The sequence below is a fragment of the Pholcus phalangioides genome, unplaced genomic scaffold (genome assembly GCF_987345545.1).
Source record: "Pholcus phalangioides strain wild (caught in Gottingen) unplaced genomic scaffold, Ppha-v1.0 ptg000040l_1, whole genome shotgun sequence".
Classification (NCBI taxonomy): Eukaryota; Metazoa; Arthropoda; class Arachnida; order Araneae; family Pholcidae; genus Pholcus; species Pholcus phalangioides.
The window spans coordinates 4,203,654-4,225,928 of NW_028301626.1; the positions used below are offsets into that span (position 1 = coordinate 4,203,654).

The following is a 22,275-nucleotide window of genomic DNA, read 5'->3' on the forward strand; positions in this document are numbered from 1 at the left end:
AAAAAATATTTTTTAATGCAAAAAAAAATTTTTTAATTAAAATTTCGAAAGAAAATGCCTTTATATGCGTGTTATTATAATCAGTTTCTGTTAATTTCAATGCTATTTGAAGGCTAAGAACACAAAATTTCTCTTTAAGAAATTCATTGCGACCCACCCTTTAAGCCATATATGGTAAATCCTTGACCCCGTAGACCAAATGTGGCCCTGAAGGTTATCTGATGTTTCTTGTTCCCCTCAAATCTAATTTTGTAAAAATGACCTAAGCGGCACATTTACAAATCGCTTAAATGACCCGTGGCACAATTCCAGAGCATTTGAGTGGCCATCACTGAAGTAGGCCTCAAAGATCACTTTCACATTCAAAGATCACTTAAGTAACCCGTGACACATTTCCAGAACACTTAAATGAACCGTGGCACATTTAGATATTCCTTGAGAGACATGTGGCAGTTTTAGAGCACTTAAGCGGCCCCCAGTGCGGTTCTACATCATTCAAGTTACCTACGGAACATTCACAGATTACTTAAGTGATCCGTGGCATAATTACGGATCACTTGAGTGATGCGTAGCACAGTTCCAGAGCACTTAAGGGGCCCGGACACATTTGCATAGCACTCGAAGGATCATCCTTGAAATATTTAGGGATCACTAAAGTGGCTCTTTAGGGGACTTATCAATAGGGAGATTGTTAGTTCAGGTGCCTAATAACTATCGAAAGGTTTTTTTCGTTTTTGGCGCACCGAATACGATACCATTAAGAATATTTCATATCTTCATAGAGGGTGGTTGATGACGTAAGTATCGTCCAAACCCCCCCCCCCCCCCGTCATCAAAAGTCAGCAAATCGGAAACCTGCTCCCTGATCGATGCTGACGTAATACTTGAATGACCTCTTAAAAGTATCATGGGGGCCTCCGGGCCAAGTGATTTTCCTGAGGCCCTTTTTTACACGACAAATTTTCAAAAATTTCAACCGTTTCTCATTTCTGTGAGGCCTTTCTTTCCTTGAGGCCCCCAGGCCGTGCCCATGCGTTAAGACGGTACTGATTTGAAGTGGTTGTATGTAAAACGTAAGTTCAAGTTTACTTGAAATGGGGAATATGAAGTGAAGTTTACTGAGGGGAGCGATCCAGTAAAAAGATTAAAAATAACTGCTGTTCTATGTGTGTCTTTTCGACTTTCCCTAAGAGCCTAGATCCAGGGTCGTAACTAGGCTGGGGCAACTGGGGCACTGCCCCTGGGCTCCCGAGCAGAATAGGGCCCCAAAAAAGTTTACATTCGTTTTACCTAATAATAAGCTTTTCAAGAAAGGCCCCGAAAGGAAAGGTCTGCCCCGGGGCCTCGAAAAGGCCAACTACATCCCTGCCCAGAGAAAATAATTTCAGTTCGTAGTAATTTTCAGTTACTACCTATTCTATGATTTTTCAGTTTTAGCAATTGCACATCAGGAAAATTAGATTTTTAACATAAAGGTAAATAATAATAATCATACATATAAAAAAATTCGAATGAGAAATCTTTCCAAATGATTATACGACACATATTGTTGTATATTATTATACAGAAGGTCTCGCCATCTAGAGGATGGCAATTAAAACATAAACGTGAAATTCTTTCGACGTCGTGGTATAGAAAAGTCGATCAAAACCCGAGGGAGAAAATTCATTGTTCATCATTCAATTTCGGTAGATGGTTCTTTTTTTATTTTTTAAAAAGACGTTTTCTTTCTTCTAATACAATTTTGTCACCATACACAGTAGAATCCCGTTATAACGAACTCCAAGAGACCGGAGAAATCACTTCGTTATAAAGGAATTCCAGGTGTTTGCAGCATTTTTCTTACGTAAACTTATTTGAAGGATTAGAAAAGTGTTCGTTAAAAAACGAGATTTTCGCTTTAACGGTATTCGTTAAAACGGGATTTGACTGTATACCCACAAGGCCGCACCCAGAAAATTTTAAGAACATGATCACTTGACTAGAAATAGGGGCGATGAGAAGAAAAAATTTATGAAGAAGTGGGCGATAGATGAGGAAACTGAATTAAGCCATAAAAACTGAAAAATCCCATTTTTAACATATAAATATGAACGCAAGTTCAAAATAGATTTCTAAATAAATTTCAAGCTGACTTGTGTATGTTTCAAATTAAATCGGTAATAAATCTTTATTCTGTAAAATAATTTAAAAACAAATCTGTTATATATAAAATTTTATTTCAATTTTGATTTTCATCGAAATCGAACATAGGATCCCGTTCAAGACATAATTGATTTCCAATATAGATCAAGATGTCTATTTGTTTTCATTCCTGTTATATTATTGGAAAAACATTAGTTTATGTTTTGGTTAGGAAAATAAACTAAGAATCAATAAAGAAAAAAAAATGGATATGCATATAAATTTCTACGAAGAAAAAGAGATTTTATCTGCGGTTTTGTGGCGATGGCCTTTTCGGTTTTTCGTCGTGGACGTTTAGAAATACGTACATGCATTAAAATACTAATAGACGACGTACATGTTATTTTTTTTTTCCCACTACACTAACTATACTGGGAGCCATTTTTTTTTTTTCCTTTCCATATTCAAAAGTCGTGAATATTGCAGCAGGTTACTGCGAGGAAATGGCGGAAAAAAAGAAGAGACGACATATTTGCGTGATCACGGCATTTTGCGGGGAAAATACTTCAATTCAGATATCGTTAAGTTCCGGTTTGAAATTCTTATCTGTATTGACGTGAGAGAAATTTTGTTTCGAAAAAGAACTTTGTAAATGAGATGATAATTGATCACTTCCATATTGTGAAATTTGAGTGAATCGTTTCCATATTGTGTGTAAGAAAGTTCTAATTATTTTCTATAAAATTATTATACTTTTATAATCATTTATCCTTTAAGTAAATAACAAATAAATCAAATAACTTTCACCTTGTTCACTTTTTCCATTCATCAACACTATTGTTTCTCAGCTCGATTATGTTTCTACGTTCCAAAAAATCAAGCAGGATTAATTATATTTATTATACTACTAGGAAAGTCCAATTGAACCAAAAGAATGAGGAGTCAATGAACTATGATTATGATGTTGGTTTAATAATTTAATATCGCAATGTTTAAATGTGATTATCATCATCATTATTAATTCAGAAAATATATAACTTTTTAAAATATTGTTTTGATATATGTAAGACCTTAGTTTCTATTTTATAGTTTATAGGTTAGTTTTTTTTTTGAGTTTATCAATAATTATTTATTTTATTGTTTTGATTGTAGTTTATTTCAATCCATTTTAATTCGAGTTTGAGTTATAATCCATTTTAGATCACACACATTTCACCTTATAGTTTATTTTTATTTCAGTTATTACGTTCGAAAATTCAATTATAATTCATTTATTATTCAATTATAATTCATTTATTATTCAATTATAATTCATTTATTATTCAATTATAATTCATTTATTATTCAATTATAATTCATTTATTATTCAATTATAATTCATTTATTATTCAATTATAATTCATTTATTATTCAATTATAATTCATTTATTATTCAATTATAATTCATTTATTATTCAATTATAATTCATTTATTATTCAATTATAATTCATTTATTATTCAATTATAATTCATTTATTATTCAATTATAATTCATTTATTATTCAATTATAATTCATTTATTATTCAATTATAATTCATTTATTATTCAATTATAATTCATTTATTATTCAATTATAATTCTCAATCAATTTTGATTCACAATTTTTCTATGCTTTCGGGTTAGTTTATAACTTGTATTATAATTTATATTTGGAAATTGTATTTACAATTGCATCATCAATGTTAAAAATATTGCGAATGAGTTTTACAGATTGCAAAATGAATATTTTAATTTATAAAAATTCTACGTTTAAAGTGTTAATCACTGATTCGATTGATGCTTTTTACAAACATAATTATTTTTGTTCTACATTTGTATCATTTCTTTTGTAATGCTAAACTTCTTTTCTTGATAAAAATCTTCAGATCACAATAACCAATTGTTTGTTGTAATTGATTTATTTATTTCATCATAATAAATACCGGGGTGAAAATAAAATAATAAAATCGTATATATATTTTTATGGAAAAAATGGTGTTTTTAGAAAATAACTAATTTGTCACATACCTTTCTTACTAGTTACTAGATTAACTTTCTCACTAATTACTAGATTAACTTTCTTACCAATTACTAGAGTAATTTCTTACCAATTACTAGAGTAATTTCTTACCAATTACTAGAGTAATTTCTTACTACAATTACTAGGCGGAAAAAATACGTTAACACCAATTAATGGAATTAATTGATCACGAATATTGTGATATTTTTTGTGTGACAAATTATTTTAGATTGTTTCGATTGTACGACATACGTATAATGTTAATAAAATAATATTTTAGGAACATGATACCACGAAGTGTTTTAGTTTCTATATTGTTTTATTCATATCCTCTGATAACGGTTGTTCATCGGCGCATTTTGTGATTGGTCCCTTTTCGCATGGGCGCATATGCCCATCACGTGATTCTAACTGACGTTCGCCAACTGGCAAAATACAAAAAAAAAAATGGACATGGAAGGTTGGTTGGTGGAAATGGCGGTACAATAAACTTGATTTCGAACGGAACACTAAATAAATAACTGCAAACTCATGCAGTTGCGTTTGCAGCGAAATGTTTTCCTCTGTTTGCCGTAGATGCATGCTCAGCTGATACAAAGCCAAGATGATACCTGAAAAGACAATACGTGCGTAAACTTAAACTTGATCAGCAGGTGTATCCTCGCCAAGCCCGACCCCGTTTATCAACACATAGATAGATAAAAAAAATGCGTTTCTTCCTCAAAATTTGGGTTTAGTCACCCAAGTGACCCAAATATTGTCCATGCGTTTGTTTCATTACGAGCAAAGACATCATTCTTTTCCCGCCAACCCGAAAAAATGCCCTACTAAATAAAATAACTCTTTATTTAGTGAATTAAGGTGTTAGTATGCGTGTAGTACGTAGTAGCGTGTGTGATATTACCAAATGCAGTGCCGTTGGCGTTGAATAAGCGTGGGCGTTTTACTGACGCAATTTTGTAGTGAAAGTTTTGTGACTTGATTCAGAAACAAACATGGTGGAAGATTTTTAGGTAAGTGTTTATTTATCTTTTCTTGTTTTATTTTCGTTGCTCGTTGACGTTTCGTTTGAGGTTTCGATACTTGGACATGTTAAGCTTTTTTTTTTTTATAACAATTAGTGCATGGATGTGCTCGTCGTTACTAAATATCGGGTAAATCATTCATTTACATGACAATTAAAGAATCAAGCGTTTTATGTGAAGAATTTTCTTGCACGACACCTTATAAGGTAAATGTTGATAAGGCTCTAGCCTTTCAGCCTTGTTTTTGCAATATAAACTTGATGTAAAATCAATGCATGATGAAAAAACGTGGATATATATATATATATATAATTACTGTAAGTCTTGACCTTTACCCCCTCCCCCCCCCCCCATCCGAAACAAAATTTTCTGACCTTGAATCTCCGTTCCAGGACGTGGGAGCGACGATCTTGGTGAAGGGAAAGAAAACCTACATACGTTGTAAAGCAGTGGTTCCCAAAGTGTGGGTCGCGACTCCCTGGGGGGGTAGCGTCAATATACTAGTGGGGGGGGGGGTCGCGAGAGATTATTCGAAATAAAAACGTTCGAATGAGAAATTTATTTAAAAAAATTGTCAATAACTAAAAAATGCCTTTTCTCAGTTGAGTTACTTACCCTGCATCATACAATGTAATTTTATCAAATTCTACTTGACAATAATCAATATATCAAGAAAATACGGAGTGATTTAGAGAGAGAATCCCCTGATTTCAAAATTGTATATTTTTAAATTTGAAAACGCAGAATGGTAAGTAATATGTGAATATGGGGTGGGGGGGGGGTCTGTGTTTTATGAAAAATGTAATTAATTGTTGATTTCAATCACCTTTAGAATCATTCTGAAATCAGATTGTTCTTTCTTAGTCACCCTGTATACTAAAATCAAGTAAGCAACCGAATCAAAAAGCATCCCGAAAAGGGCTTTCGGGATGTAACAGCATATTTACTGGCAAAAAAATCGGATTATCTCGGAAAACCGGGACATATGTTCACCCTCATGTTCGGGGGTCGGCAATGAATTTCTTGTCAAAAGGGAGTCGCGTTTTAAAAAGTTTGAAAACCACTGCTGTAAAGTATTTTCCCAGTGTCTTAGGGGCCGTTCAAGTATTACGTAAGCAAATTTTTAGCCAATTTTGACCCCCCCTCCCCCCCACTTGTCAGCAAAAATTTCGTCGTCAGCTCTGCCCCTCTGAATCCTAACTCATATTTTCATAAAGGGTGGTTGATGACGTAAGCATTATCCAAACCCCTAGTCATCAAAAGTCAGCAAATGGGAAACCCCCCCCCCCATCGATGATGACGTAATACTTGAACGGCCCCTTACAAGACTGAATCGAATAAGTTTATTCTTTCTTTTTTAAAATAAATCTTTAACGTTATAGAATATATGGTATTTAAGGGTGTAATGTCTTCTCAATGATCTCAAAATACATTTTTATGTCGTAGGCCTATATACGTGTGTATATATATATGTATGTTTTTCCTAATGGTTTCTTTCGGTGTTTTGCTCTACTTGTAGTAGATTCGAGCATTTCTAGTGATTTCACCTTGAGAACGAAAGCACAATATTCCCTTAAACGGGTTATCCCCTCAGCTAACCATGCAAAATAAATGCTACGTGAAATCTGTTCACTATAAACGCTACAAAAAAAAAATTAAGCCAGTGAAGCTTTATACATGAAATGTTTATTACAAGCATGCTTTCTAAATGTTTCTTTTTGTACAAACAGGTATAAAAGAAAATGAATAGAAAAATTCAGTACTCCCTCGGGAATATTATCTATATATGTTTAAGAAACAGACGAAAAAATAAGCATTTAGTTGAATGGTTTTAACCACTAAAATGGAGTCCGGTTATCCGATTTGTCATCACCAAACGAGAAAAAAAATTATCCAAAACTGGTTCATTCTCTTGCCCTATATGTGTCCACGAAGAGATACGACTGCACATGATAAATGCAATTCTTTTAATAGTTAATTCATCATACTACAGAGTTTTTTTTCACAAATTTTCAGGTTGTTCATTCGAATTATGTACTAAGATTTTATCAAGTTCTACTTGTGCAATAGCCAATATATCAAGTTAATACTTTTACAGGATGACTCAAAAAGAATCACCCGATTTCAAAATTGTATATTTTTCAAATTTGGAAACACAGAATGATAAGTAATATGTGAATATAAGGGGGGGAAGGATGTCAATGTTCTATGAACAATGTGCGGAACACTTCCGACGCCCCCTGAAGACTATTCAGTTAACAAAACATGATAAACTATACGAAATCAAATTACATTTCATGGGGCAATCAACCAGTTTTGACTCTCGAATTTGCATTTGTGTAAAACAACGAGACACTGATATATAAATAATAAAGCATCCTCACAAAGCAATTTAAGGTCAATAAAAATTACGTTCTTAACTTGCTTCACGAACATGAATCCACATGTCCACATCCATCCTCTTGTGGATTATACATATAACCTGAAATTTGGTTAAAACTCGTCTGTAAAAGAATTTTGACAACTGAAAATAGAAATTAATCGCGTCATCAAAATAAAATTGAATAATTTAATTTATCAATTTGCAAATTTTATTGATAATTAGAACTAATTTTCCAGGTGAAATACATCCATGGAGACAGCAAAGAAACCGGGGAAAAACATAGTCAACGGATTTGACAGCTTATCTAAAGGTTCGACAGGCAAAGCATCGAGCTGCATCAATGAAAGCCTCAAAACCTCCAACGCCTTCCATATGGAAGACTACGAAGCCCCGCCAGGTGCTGAAAAGCAAAACTTCGTGAGTTTAGAAGACCTAGAAAACTACGTCAGCACCATGATCAGGTCCGAGGGCTTCAAAGAACACTACAAGGTAATAATTAATTCCTTCAAGGCAATTAGATACATCTATTGTTTCTACGAGATAATTATGTTATCATCATATAATAATCGGGCCGCTTGTAGTCATCACGAATGCCTCATTATCCTCTGGTATCTAGGTATTGAAAAGTGGTCCTTTGAAGCCTTGGTCGCACGGCCAAAAACCAGAGAACAAAAGCAAAAACAGATATAACGATTTGATACCCTGTAAGTAAGTCGATTTGATTAGCCACTAATTAATATATTCATACAAGATAAAAAAAAAACTTGCAGTGTGCATATTAAACCGTGACTTGTTCGCTCAGAGCTACACGTTCTAACTGCTATTATATAATAACGGTATACTTATCGCGTCCTCAAAGTTTGTTTTTCCTTCTTTGATTTGTACCAGTCCAATTTTCATTGCAGATGACGATAACAGAGTCATTTTGAACCAAACAAAGAATCATTCATCTGATTATATCAACGCCAGTTATATTGATGTAAGTTAGGCATTTCAATAGCATCAAACTAAACTGTACGGGACAGATATGTCCCGAGTAGTCTCATTGAGAAGTTGCTATGCATAAATTTTACTGTGCATTTTATTATAATGGATTGCTGTTGTTGAGGGCGTGATAAAGGCATTGAGTTTTCCTTGAAAGTCAACTTATGCTCCAAATAACTCATTCCTCAAGTTGTTAAGTCTTTTCGTTATCCCAAAAGTTGCATCGTATATTCCCGAAATAGAAAAAAATTAGGCGCTTATGTAAAATCCTACGTAATGAATAGTAACTCCTCTCTCTGAAAAAATAACTGCTGCAATTTAACAAGGTAGGGATTCAAGTATGAGAATGTACAAAATACAATCGCCTAGACACAAGCACCGGAACCTAGGGGCTGAGGAAATTTGAGCCCCCCCCCCCAATAGTTTCAGAATATGCAATGTACCACACCCTTCCTCCTCCTGAGTACACGTTTGATTCCCGTATATACGGGACCACAGGCAACTTTCAGCCCCTCCCCCCTCAATTTTTTCTTCATGTCGGCTCCTCTGTGCCTGGATACCAAGCAAAGATGAAATTCAGGAAGAAAATTCACAGTCCTCTGTGTGGGAGTTGAACCACCAACCTCTCACTGTCCGGTTGAGTGCTTTACCATTAAGGTACAGAGGACAAATATTTTCTTTCCCAGGTATATTCACTCTGAACGGGACTGCGCTGTAGACAGCATCCTAACTCAGAACAGTTTGTAACTATATTAGCCCCCAGATGGCGACGTACCACGAAACGTTTCGTTATCAAAAACGTTAGTTGACACCAAAACTAAACCACTGGGTCATTAGCCGATCTTCAGAAAGATTTCCTGTGCGCCTATGATTCCGTATAAATTGTTGTTGTAGGTAGTAACACAACTTCTGCATAGGGTTTAAATCGAGTGTAATTTGCTTTCTCTCTAAATTTGAGTTACCGAAAATGTCCACCATGTCATTTGCAGATAGTTGTAGCTAGCTCAACATTTATCGTCCTAGGATATATCTTTCCAAATTCTGGCGATTTTTCAGATGCTGGGCAAAAGGTGAACCAACAACAGCTATCCACGTTCTGAATATAACCGCTATAAGATCATGCAAAAGCTAAATATAAACCGTGTGGGTTTCAGCGAGTGTAAAACCACAACAAGAGGGCTTAGTTCTACTTAACTGAAGCGGTCTCAGAGCATCGCAGAATCCAATTTGCCTGCACCACGCTTTACACACTGTCACACACAAAGACTTCATGGAAAAATTTATATTTTATGCGGTTTTTATTCAACGACTGGAATGATTATTGTACGGGTAAATGGGAGACGTACTAGGATTAGATCACAGGATACGTCTTTAGACGGGTCTAATTTTTTGTCCGGGGAATTTATGTCGGAATAATTAACTTCTTTAACTGAGCTCAAGAACTAACTTGTATTATGTTTTTGTTTTTACCAGAGTTACTCCCGCAAGAAAGCTTACATATGCACTCAAGGTATATACGAAATATTTTATTACATAAACGATCTCACACATTACTTTTAATCAAGAAATGTTATACAAAAACTGTTATACAATGTTATCATTATAATTTTGTTTCCTATCCAGGTCCTCTGGAGAATACGGTTGATGATTTCTGGCAGATGGTTTGGCAAGAAGACATCAACGTCATCGTGATGATAGCTAATGTATTGGAAAATGGCAAAGTAAGTTAACTAATAGCATGCATACAGTATTGAAATACTTGTACTTACACTTGAGAATAAATTCGAAGGAGATATTATTGCCATGTTGAAAACAGTTCATCATATATGTTACGATAGCAACAACATGGATAACCTCTTATTGTTTCCCTTATCGAAGTAACACAGTTTGATTCTGAGCATCCACTTTTTTTCCTCACATAAACGGCTTCTACAGAATGACAACGATTGAAACATTTATTTTTAATTGGAAGTTTTCAAGATTAAAAAGTTTAGGAATGAGCTGTTGCTTACAACAGTAAGAGTAGATACTCTGTACAAATATGTTTTCTTTTATTTTTCAGAAAAAATGCGAAAAATATTGGCCCGAAAGCAGATCAAAGTATTCAGACATGACAGTTACGATCCTGAAAGAGGAAGGCTTCTTAGATTGTACCCTCCGAACTATGAAGATAAGAAAGGTGAGTTATGACCATAGTGTCTTTGCACATACTATGCTCACGAAGCTCTCAAATGCTGATCAATACCAATCGTGCCGCTGTGGTGGTCGAGTGGTCATAATGACGGACTCGCATCACGAGGATCCGGGTTCGAACCCCACCGTCACCGCAGTGGTGGTCGGCTGAAGTTGGTTCCTGTGGTTCCCAACTTCGAGGCGCAAATGCGAGCCGATCTCCCCATTAAAAAGTCTCGCCACAGAGAGCAACAGGCCTAGAACGATAAATTATTCAATCATTACACTTCACTCATAGTTAGAAAAACTGGTGGCAGATGGCAGCACTACACGTAACAAGCATTACACAGAAACAAACTTCACGTCAGGTTTCACTACACGTACACGCACATTCCCGCATGTACCAATTCGTTAGAGGTTCCGCAGAGGAATATGGACGAGGTGCATGTGTGGTTTAGTAGTAGTAATACCAATCGTATCTTTACAGGCAGGAACTTCAAAATCTAGGATCATAAAGCAGTATCAATACACCGCATGGCCCGACCACGGTGTCCCAAAAGACCCGTTAACGATAATCTACCTGATGCAGGATGTCGTCGAATATCAGCAAAACCTAAAGAAGGCCAGTCCTATACTTTTACATTGCAGGTGAGTTTTGTTTACTTTGCTCTGAGGCAGTTCCTTCTTTAAACAGAATTGGACGAATTCTGTATAAAATCTATTCACAGTACATGCTAATATTAACTATGTTCGTACTCTTGGCACTAGTGCTGGAGCAGGTCGCTCGGGTACGACGGTGGCACTGACATCAGCCCTGGAAATGATTGAAGCAGAGGGAAGAGTCGACCTTTTAGGGATTCTCTATAAGATGAGGCAGCAGCGTGTCAACGTCATTGGAGCTGTTGTGAGTAGTTCGTTAGTATAATCGATTTCTAAGTGATGATATCAGATGTTCTAAAATTTACGTCATATATCCTAAATGCAGTGTGAATCAGAAACTTGATTTTACAGAAATATCTAGTAATGAGTAAGGTATAAAAAGTTGGAACCCTAATTTCCTTCGGGTCCTCACACGTAAATCTCGAACTTTTGTGACTGATATCGGATATGATTGGCCATCGGAGGGTAAAAAGAAGTATCAGCATGAATCAATGGAATCTCTGCACATGCTAGAACCACTCAACATATCTTACTAGAAAAGAAATCAACTGAGTCCTAAATGGATTAATCCTCTTCCATAAGACAGCGTACACATGCCGACAGTGTAACAACGTCGAATACCTTTCATCGTCGTAAATACCCGTTGCGCCAATTTTAATGGCTTCATTTGATTTTGTTATGTGCTGTGATGACGAGTACGCCACGATATCTATATACAAAATAACATGTCCTAACTGACTGATTCATCATCGCCGAGCCAAAACCGCTGAAGCTATAAATATGAAATATTGTCAGTAGTTTCATTTCACGATGTAAAGACTCACTAAGTAGGGGTTTTTCAAAATTCGACCCCTAAGGGGGGTACAAAGGTTATATAAAGAAATCATGCCGAGCCGAAACCGTTCAAGCTATAATTTTGAAATGTGATCTCAGTAGCTTTATTTCATGACGAGAAAACTAACTAAGAAGGGGTTTTTACGAAGTTCCACCCCCCTAAGGGGGCATAAGGGGGTTCATAGGTTACATAGAGAAATCACGTTGAGCCGAAACCGTTGAAGTTATAATTATTAAATTTGGTCAGTAGTTTCATTTCATTACGTAGAAACTTACTAACAATTGGTTTTCAAAATTCGAACCTCTGGGAGGTGGGGGGTCCATAAGGACGTTCAAAGTTTACATAGAGAAATCACGTCGAATCGAAACCGCTGAACCATAAGGTGGTTCAAAGGTTATACGTTGCAATCATGGCCGGGCCGAAACCATTGAAGCTATAAATATGAAATTTGGTCAGTATTATATATCTTATTCAAATGAGGGGTTCAAATGTTATACGGGGGAATCATCGCCGAGTAATTTTCAGATTACCAAATCCACGCGAGCGAAGCCACGTGTAACAGCTAGTACTGTATATTCGAAGCTCAATAAGATTATGTTTAAGCTTCGTTTGTTCTTCGCTTCACCTCTTTTTTTTTCTTTTTTTTTTGCTTCTAGAAATGAGACTTTTCGTCCTCTCATGTTTTTAACAATTTGTATTCGTTTCTTTTTAGGAGCAATACATATTTGTACATGAAGCGCTAGTACATTATTATTTCGGTGATGTCACGAGGCGACCGTCGGGGCAGCTAGTGCTATACTTCAACAAGCTAAGACAAACTGATCCTCAAACGCGGAAAACCGGGCTAATGAAACAATTTGAGGTGAGTTGCAATTGGCTGTTATAATTATATCAGTAGTTTAGCAACTCGTGTCTATATAGGAATGAAGCAAGTTTCGTTACTTTATTCAAAAAAGCATGAAAGCTGTCATTGGTTCTACCAATAGATTATGATAAAACTTGATAATATAGGCAGGACCTGTTCCTCATAAGTTCGGACCCTGCGCAATTATGAATTTTTGGGCCCTTATACGTGGTCTTGTTTGTCTTCTTTGAGGCAGCGATGCATGCAAGGGAAGCAGTGGCGTACCCAGGGGCACAATTCCATAATGTACTTAGGTTTTACCATGGGATACGCTCATTGGCGAAGATCACAATTACGTCATTAAAGATGGAGGGAACTCCTAACCTATCTCCTGACGTAGTAGCCGAAGAGCCGAACATTACCGATTCGGAGCTACGGCTGTTACGTTTGGCAACTTATCGCCAAACACCAGGATTCATTAACAATATCGCTTTGATTTCGTCATGACTGCTCGCGCGATAATATTACAAGGATCTAAAATTTTATAGTAATATAATGACATAATTATCATAATAATAATGATATATAATATAATATCACAACGCAAAAAAAAAAAAGTTTTCGACTACTTTATTAGTAAATACCCCAGTAGGCCGAACATCGTTCGGGCTCGGACGTCGCTTCGCTCCTCCGGCCGTTAAAGGGGGGGCCCCCTGCCCCCGGACTACTACTACTAAACCACACATGCACCTCGTCCACATTCCTCTGCGGAACCTCTAACGAATTGGTACATGCGGGAATGTGTGTGTACGTGTAGTGAAACCTGACGTGAAGTTTGTTTCTGTGCAATGCTTGTTATGTGTCGTGCTGCCATCTGCCACCAGTTTTTCTAACTGTGAGTGAAGTGTAATGATTGAATAATTTATCGTTCTAGGCCTGTTGCTCTCTGTGGCAAGACTTTTTAATGGGGAGATCGGCTCGCATTTGCGCCTCGAAGTTGGGAACCATAGGAACCAACTTCAGCCGACCACCACTGCGGTGACGGTGGGGTTCGAACCCGGATCCTCGTGATGCGAGTCCGTCATTATGACAACTCGACCACCACAGCGGCCCTGCCACCGGACTGAAAATATCAACTCTGTTCTTACCACAACCGGAAATATGGCAAAGTTGATAAGTTGAAACAAAATATTCCAAAAACCAATCGCGGGTAACACTATTAAAAAAATGCGAGCGGGTTTTTAATGGATTTGAACACACCACCTTCATTTACACAAACCCCATGCCCTAACCATTACACCGACTGACACATGCCGATCACAGGTAAAATTGGAAATTGGATATATATATCATTAAACGTTGCCCGGAAATATATTGACGCCTACCAACAGTCACCGGAAAAACACGCGCCAATAACTATGTCGCACATGCGCATTACATCGAGGCCCGAAGTCACGATCAGGTGTGACGATTTAGTGACGTAATAGTGATTTTAGTCAATTGAGGCACATCCCATGTTAAAAAATCCTGTGTACGGTATGGAATTACGCAGCCGGGGGGTGGGGCAGGAAGAGCGATTTCTCCCCCAATAAAAAATTTCCCTACATTGACGCCTAAATGACTTTTGATCTCCAAAAAAAATTTGATAATTTTGTTTTCCTTTTCTACCTTCATTGACTAAAATGATAAGTGAGAAAAAGTAAAAAAAATCTCCACTTATATACATGTGCGCCTCTTGCAAATTCACAGCGATTGAGCTTGTACTATTCATTTGAGAGAATAAGAAAAAGGGGAAGTTTTTTTCGACTTACGACTTTTAAAAATTGCTCTCAAGCTCTTCAAATGCTAGCGTGTTCAGAGCAGCCCCTGTTCCCGCCTTTATTGAAGGGCAAAATCTTGCCCTTTTCTTGCTGTAATCTTTTTCTGCTCACTATTCGTTACTCTCTGTAGAGCTTCTAGAAATGTCTTCCATATCAGGTGCCTCAGTTCTGAAGATATGGCTGGCGTTCACCAAATGCTCGTTCTGTTGTGAAAGGCCACTAAGAGCTTTCATTAAGGTTCCTACTGAAGGAATTAGGTTCGGGAACCTATTGTGGAGAGACCACTGAAGCTATGAAGCAATATGAAGCAATGGCTAGGATACAAGATCCAAGAAGTATCGCCTTTTGTTGGGCGCCTTAGGTAGAGCTTGAGCTCCTAGAAATACCACCTAGGAGCTCAAGCTCTACCTGCATCATCACATCTTTTTTGATGAAGTAGGCTTTCTTCCGATTTTCAGCAGGTGCAAACTAAGGGGTAGAGGGAGAAATTTCCCATTGCGAAATCAACTTTACACTTTCTTAACCTTAAACAGTTTCGCCAAAGGAAGCCGTCAGACCAGCAAACATAAAAGTTATTTCAATCGATTCATACACCTGCAACTTTCACTTCGATTTGGAGGATGGACAGTGGCATTTCAAACACCTAATATATGTATCAAACATACTTAAATGCATTATGGACAACACATACGAAAATTTCCGGCACGCACCAATTCGTTTGAAATTTCTAAGAAGTGGTTCCCAAACCTTTTTTGGATTTATGACACCCTTTGCATGTACGACTGCAATGTAGTAGCATGTGATAGCCACTGTGTGATCGTATCGTACGATAGTGTGGGCATCATGATGGACTCGCATCGCAATGATCCAGGTTTGAACCCCACCAGTGTTGGTTGACTGGAATGAGTTTTCTTTCAATTTTCCAACTACGAGGTACGAGTGCCAACCGGTCTTTCGTTTGAAAAGTTTTCCCGAAAAGAGCAGGCAGGCTTTTAACGTGGTATTTGCATAACACGAAACTTCAGGCATCTGCCAGTTTCACTTCTAATATAGGAAACACAGATGACAAAACTTCTCGAACACAAACCACACATAATAACTGTGACATCATACAAGGGGTGATCAAATGAAAAGGTACGAAACGACGTAAAAACGTAACAGTTAAATATTGCATATTCCGCCATGGGAGAACGTAGCGAGACATCTCGGGATGCGATTGGAGTCTCTGACTGGGATCGGAGCATGCGCAGGAGAGAGCAGAGGCTCTTATCAAAAGCGGCGTCCAAATGATGCGGCAGTCCGTATGAGGACAAGATGGCGTTCGTGTTGCGAAATTCGACAATTGAGGAGCAGCGCGGTGTTATCCGATTTCTGACAGCGGAAGGTGAGAAACCGGCAGCTATTCATCGCCCGATGGTGACAGTTTACGGGGAGAAATGTGTCTCTGACAAGTCTGTCAGAAAATGGAGTGCCCGTTTTCGTGCAGGCCGTGATAGTGTGGGTGATGACCCGAGACCAGGCCAGGCAAACACTGTCATCACGAGCGATCTCATCGACAAGGTGGACGACCTAGTGAGAAGTGATCGGCGTGTCACATTGCGAATGTTGGCGGTGAAGGTGGATGTCAGCTATGGAACCGTGTGGACAATTGTTCACGACAGGTTGCGATATCGGAAGGTGTGTGCCGCTTGGATTCCGAAGCAGCTCACCGACCAGCAAAAGGAACTGCGTATGGGGCTAGCACTGCAACATCTGTTTCGGTATCAGGAAGACCCCGCTTTCATGGAGCGGATCGTCACAGGTGATGAGACCTGGTGCCATCACTACGAGCCAGAGACAAAGCTGGACAGCATGCAGTGGAAGCATGCGTCGTCACCTCCCCTAAAAAGTTCAAAGCCGTGCCGTCAGCAGGCAAGGTGTTGCTCACCGTCTTTATCGACGTTCAAGGTCCGCTACTTGTGGAATTCCTCAAGCACAGAAAAACCATTAACTCCGATGTGTACTGTGAGACACTCCAACGCCTACGCAGGTCCATCAAGAACAAAAGACCGGGGCTGCTCACGAAGGGTGGGGTTCTGCTCCATGATAACGCGCGTCCACACGTCTCCAAAGTCACACACATGGAACTGGCCAAGTTCAAGTGGGAGCCGTTGGACCATCCGCCCTACAGTCCGGACATGTCGTCCTGCGATTTCCATGTGTTTGGTCCACTGAAGAAACACCTGAAAGGGAAGCGCTTCAACTCGGACGACGTACTCAAGGACGCTGTGAAGGACTGGGTCTTGTCACGGCCACATGAATTCTGGGAACAAGGAATCCTGCGGCTTGTTCATCAGTGGGATCGTTGTGCTCAGGCTTATGGTGTATATTTTAAATAAAGTCTACATTTGTACCCACCGTGTCGTTTCGTACCTTTTCATTTGATCACCTCTTATAGATACGTTATGGTCGCGCATAATATAAGAAAGGACTTTCCGGCATGCACCAATTTGTTAGAAATTCTGTAGAGAAATTTTTTGGATGTATGATTGAAATGGTAGTAGTGTATGTATATGTGATATGTACTTATGATAAGAGTGTAACATGATGTGAAAGCGATTGGGTGGAAGCATGAAGAGTTTTCTGTATTTTCATATCTTGGATTAAATTTGGAGAGAGAGAATATTTTTTTTTTCTGTTTATTTTATTTTCTAACATCATTTTTTATATTTTAATCTAAATTTTTTTCCAACCACCTTTTTGGGCGATTTCCCAGTTGTGTTTTTGGTGTTTGTATTTGTATGAGTACACAAAACATAAAATGTTATTTACATTTTTTTAAATTAATTAAAAAATTGAAATAAATTAATGAATTGAAAAGTAATTAATTTAATTTGAAAAATTACATTAAAAACAGAAAATAAATTTAATTTTAGTATTTAAATTAAAAAAATTCAAGTTCCTTCTACTAAGGCATAATTTTGTTTGCGCCCAAAGCAGGAACAAAAAATGGCGCTTTACCGAATTTCGCTCCCCCACTGACGAAAACCTGGCTACGCCACTGAAGGGAAGGGGGCATGTGGGCTGTGCTCGAAACACAAAAGTAAATAATTTTGTGGCTCTATGCACTTGACACCCGTTTGCCCATGCGGGAAATATGTAGGTCCTGAATATAGGCGCCTAAAATTAGGGCCTTGAAATGACAATTTTTTTAAGACAATTAAGATATGGGGGGGGGGGGTGGTGTGACTATCTGTTTTGTCAGATATCATTGAGGTAAAATTGCACTACAAGTTAGGTTCATGAGGATTTGCATGTTCAGATTGCCAGTGTGAAAAGCATTCTTTATTTTTCCGTACAGAACTCGATTCCAATACGTTTTGTTTCTGTTTTATTTTTTTCGATTCCAACCCAACCAGCATCTCAGGAGCTTAATTCCAGCAGATTTCAAAGATAAGTGTACAGTAGGATTGACATCATCAAACGTAAATAAGAATCGTTATTCCGATATCATACCACGTGAGTATTTGTTCTGTGAATCCTCGAATATACGTGTATAAAGCAGTGATTATCTCTCAATTCAATAAACGTCAGAGCATGTTTGTATAGCTCTCACGTGATTTTTATTTATTTATTTATCTTTCCTTGTGACCCAGTGTTTTTATGTGATTTTTTTTTTTCATTCCGAACAAAAACAAAACTACGCCATAATATCGAAATTGATATCGATGATATTTTTTTAATTTTCCAGCGAATGACGGGAGACCGATACTGAAATCCAACCCTCCTTCAAATTACATCAATGCCGTTTACGTTCACGTGAGTAGAAAAAAAATCTCGTATATATTTAAATAATGCATCAGCTTCAAGAGTTCATTTCTAAACTAGGTATATCGAGACGCCTAACCCAGGCCAATAAGATACTCGCTTAAAGTACTAAAGGATTTTTAAAGGTGTCGCGAGTTTGGTATCCGATTCGTCCTTGGCAGAAACTTTCCAGACGCGGAGGTGTAACAGAAACGGCGAGAACATGACCACACACACACACAAAAAAAATTCCTACCGCAGGGAGTCCCACACCCCGGGGTTAGCGCACTAACCTTTCGGTAAGTATAAGAAAAGGCAAAATGTTAAATGTTGCCATTCAGAATCGGCAATAAATTCTAGGTTCCGGTCTAACTAGCCCTCACGTGAAAAAAATTACCATGGTGCGTCAAAAATGATTAAACCAGAAATGGCTTCTCGAGTATTTTATGAATGCCAATCTCTGAGTAGAGTTGTAATGTATATCACAACAGTTTTTAAATGTTTACACAACAGTTTTTACACATCGCAACTACGTCAAATTGCGACGAAGTCGTTCATTTGCTGAGTAAATAAAAGATGCAATATTCTATAAATAACAGGCTTACTGTCACCAGAAAGCACGTCCCAACTGAGCTAACTCTCCCAACTACTATTTTTTCTTGTCGTATCAGCCAATTCGCTACAATTAATGAAGAGCCATCGGGAACCCCCGCGTCAGAGCGTATCACTCACAATGTTATTTCGTTCCTTTGAATGACATTATTGTCTCAAGTAAATACTTCCAAATTACATTATTTCATTACGTATCAAAGCAAATGGAAAATTATTTTCTGTGGTAACAATAATTGTTTTTTTTATCATTTCAGGATTACGGTAAAAGTAACCAGTTCATAGTCACACAGTTTCCGTTACCGAATACGATACCAGACTTCTGGCAAATGCTGTACGACGTCAAAGCTGCCACTGTGATAGTGCTTAACGAGATCTCCAGAAATGACGAGGTACGGTAAAAATCGACAAGAGAGAGAGAAGAAGTGTCTATTCTCTAACCCATATTGTTCATATACTCAAACTGAGAGATTATGTTATTTCTCGTAGGAATCTCCCATGTTTTGGCCGGTTTCTGGCAATATGTTCTACGGTAATTTCAAAGTCGAAAACGTTACATCCGAATCTGAGTATATTAACGGCGTTTTGGCAAGAAAACTGAAAATAAGGAATGCAAAAGGAGTATGTATGGGTAATATTATTCTCTACAAACTCGATCCCGAGTTCAAAAAGATTTTCATGGATCGATTGTATGATCCTGACCAGAGCCGCTACTAGATGCTTAGTCAGCAGGGACATACATACATTTGACGCCCCTTTGTAATGTGGAAGGATAAGTTAAAGAGTGGAATTTGCGCCCTCCTGGTTCGGCGCTCGGGGCACCAGACCCGCAGCTCCCCCCCCCCCCCCTCTAGTTGCGGTTCTGATCTTGACGGTATATAAAGATATACGATCTTTCATAGTAACGAAACTTGATGTCACACGTGATTTATCAGTTTTTTTTTTTAAATTCTAGTCTTTGAAATGTCATACTGTCAAGATGTTCGAGTTGTATGGCTGGTGTAAGAAGGAGCACATCCCACCTCAACGTGACTTCATCATCAATCTCCTGAACCGCGTTCAGCAATGGTGTAGGAAGAGTGGTCCGGGCCCAATAATCGTAACTTGCTTGTACGTATTGAAGTAATATCATTCAGATTCACTCTATTTTTTGTGTGCCGTTGGTTTGAATCCTGCATTCATAACCGATGTCTTTTTCGTAATTGCAGTGACGGTTACACGGCATCGGGGTTCTACTGTGCGGCTTCCTACATAGCCGGGCAGGTGAAAAGCACCGAAAACGTCGACGTATTTCAAGCTGTGAAAACGATACGGCTAAACAGGCCGGCGTTCATACCTAACGTGGTATGTTAGGTTTACATGTTCATAGATATGTTAGTATCAGATTACATACATTTATTTATGGAACTTCTGATGCCAGTTTACTTTCTATTACAGGAGCAGTACAGGTGGCTGTACGAGACTGCGTGTTCGTTGGTGACTAACAAAAAGCTGCTCAAATGATGATCTGTGTCAAAAAGAACTAACTTCTTTTCTTCTCCTCCATGGCTTTGAAATTCGTCTGCAACGAATTTTAAAATTTTCTCATGTAAATAACTACATCTGTGTTATCACGTTTTACGGATTCGTGTCACTTTGACGAACGAACTTTGAGCAATGATGTTGAAATAAAAGTCATTTTATTTTTTTTTTATCTGTCATTTCATACAATTCGAATATAAGCTTTGCATTCGAAGCACTTTTAGGGCCTCACAAGATATTTTTATTATTTTCATTTCTTTTTCTAATTTGATCAACAGAATGCTTTTTCATCCGTATCTTTCTTGTGAAGGCGTATTTTTAATGATCCCCCAGGGGGCTCCTACAACATCCTTCTTTCTTGTATTCTCTCTCTCAAAAAAATTCCTCTTCAAGACAGATTCGTACACATAGGGAACTTGTGCCCCTTAATCCCCAAGACGATGAAAAAATAAAAAATAGTCTTTCAAAAAATAAATAAAATATACCGAAAGAAAATATTTTTGTATGCCATCCTAAATCTATTTCTGTTCATTTCGAACGCTAGAAACTCGAAATTTCTCTGAAGGACATTTCTTTTGCCCCCCATAAAATGCTGAAATTAAACTAATTCGATAGAAAACGAAACAAACTGAACCTGGGAAAAATTTTAGGGCGTAGTGTTATTGAAATAGTATAATAAATAACTTAGTGGATAGTTAAAGAGATAACAAAAGTGCAGAAAAAGTAAAATACATCAAAACATACGTCGAAACGAGGCTCAATAATATTTTCAAACATGGCGGAAGATGACGAAGGAAACTGCTTTTGAAAAATTGAGCACACGCGATGTAAATTCGCACACATAGTGACAGTATTAAGATTTCTTTATAATTGGGTAAAACTTGGACGAGGTACGTGTGCACTTGGTTAAACGGCCGTTCAAGTATTACGTGAGCAAATTTTTAGTCATTTTTGACCCCCCCCCCTTTGTCAGCAATGTTTCGTCATCGGCTCTGCCCCTCTGAATCCTAACGCATATTAATGGGATCAGAGACGTACACGGGGTGAGGGCGTAGAGGGGTGTCCCCCCCCCCCGACGATCAACAATTTATTTTTTTAATGCAAAAAATATTTTTTAATTAAAATTTTGGAAGAAAATACTTTTATATGTTACTACCTCCACCTTTGGCGGCCAACCCCCCCCCCAACTTCTCTTCACAACATATCTTGTTTATTTCGTCCCACTTCATCAGCGTGCTATGGAAAGGGACGGGTGAAAGCACCAGCTTACTGAAGTAGCGAATTTTAATAAAAATTATAATAAAGCAACAAAAAACAAATGAGATTCATCAAGTACCCCCAGCAAAATTCCCCATGGGTGTCCCCAGATTCAATTCGTTGAATTTTAGTGGGGCCCCACACTGGATATATCTCGGGCTACCGATGTGTTGTAAATTTTACAATGTTAAACAACAAAAATCAATGAGATACAT

General features: G+C 37.7%; 1 protein-coding gene across 1 annotated transcript; it reads left to right on the forward strand.

Annotated features, from left to right (window-relative positions):
- The first annotated feature begins 4,611 nt into the window (after nucleotides 1-4,611).
- LOC149065291 (receptor-type tyrosine-protein phosphatase kappa-like) lies at nucleotides 4,612-20,970 on the forward strand. Its single transcript, XM_089254173.1, has 17 exons — nucleotides 4,612-5,177; nucleotides 7,809-8,061; nucleotides 8,189-8,276; nucleotides 8,478-8,551; nucleotides 10,030-10,066; nucleotides 10,180-10,277; nucleotides 10,619-10,735; nucleotides 11,216-11,376; nucleotides 11,497-11,632; nucleotides 12,936-13,085; nucleotides 18,286-18,385; nucleotides 18,618-18,685; nucleotides 19,540-19,674; nucleotides 19,772-19,903; nucleotides 20,238-20,392; nucleotides 20,491-20,626; nucleotides 20,720-20,970. The coding sequence occupies exons 2-17, from the start codon at nucleotides 7,822-7,824 to the stop codon at nucleotides 20,783-20,785; spliced, it is 1,893 nt and encodes a 630-aa protein (XP_089110299.1). The 5' UTR covers nucleotides 4,612-5,177; nucleotides 7,809-7,821; the 3' UTR covers nucleotides 20,786-20,970.
- The last annotated feature ends 1,305 nt before the right edge of the window (nucleotides 20,971-22,275 follow it).

Excerpts from the sequence above, each read along its gene's own strand:
- LOC149065291 (XM_089254173.1), top strand. The coding sequence starts at position 7,822 with ATGGAGACAGCAAAGAAACCGGGGAAAAACATAGTCAACGGATTTGAC. Across the intron at positions 8,062-8,188 it reads GCTTCAAAGAACACTACAAG|GTATTGAAAAGTGGTCCTTT; the intron begins GTAATAATTAAT and ends TCTGGTATCTAG. Across the intron at positions 13,086-18,285 it reads GGCTAATGAAACAATTTGAG|CATCTCAGGAGCTTAATTCC; the intron begins GTGAGTTGCAAT and ends CAACCCAACCAG.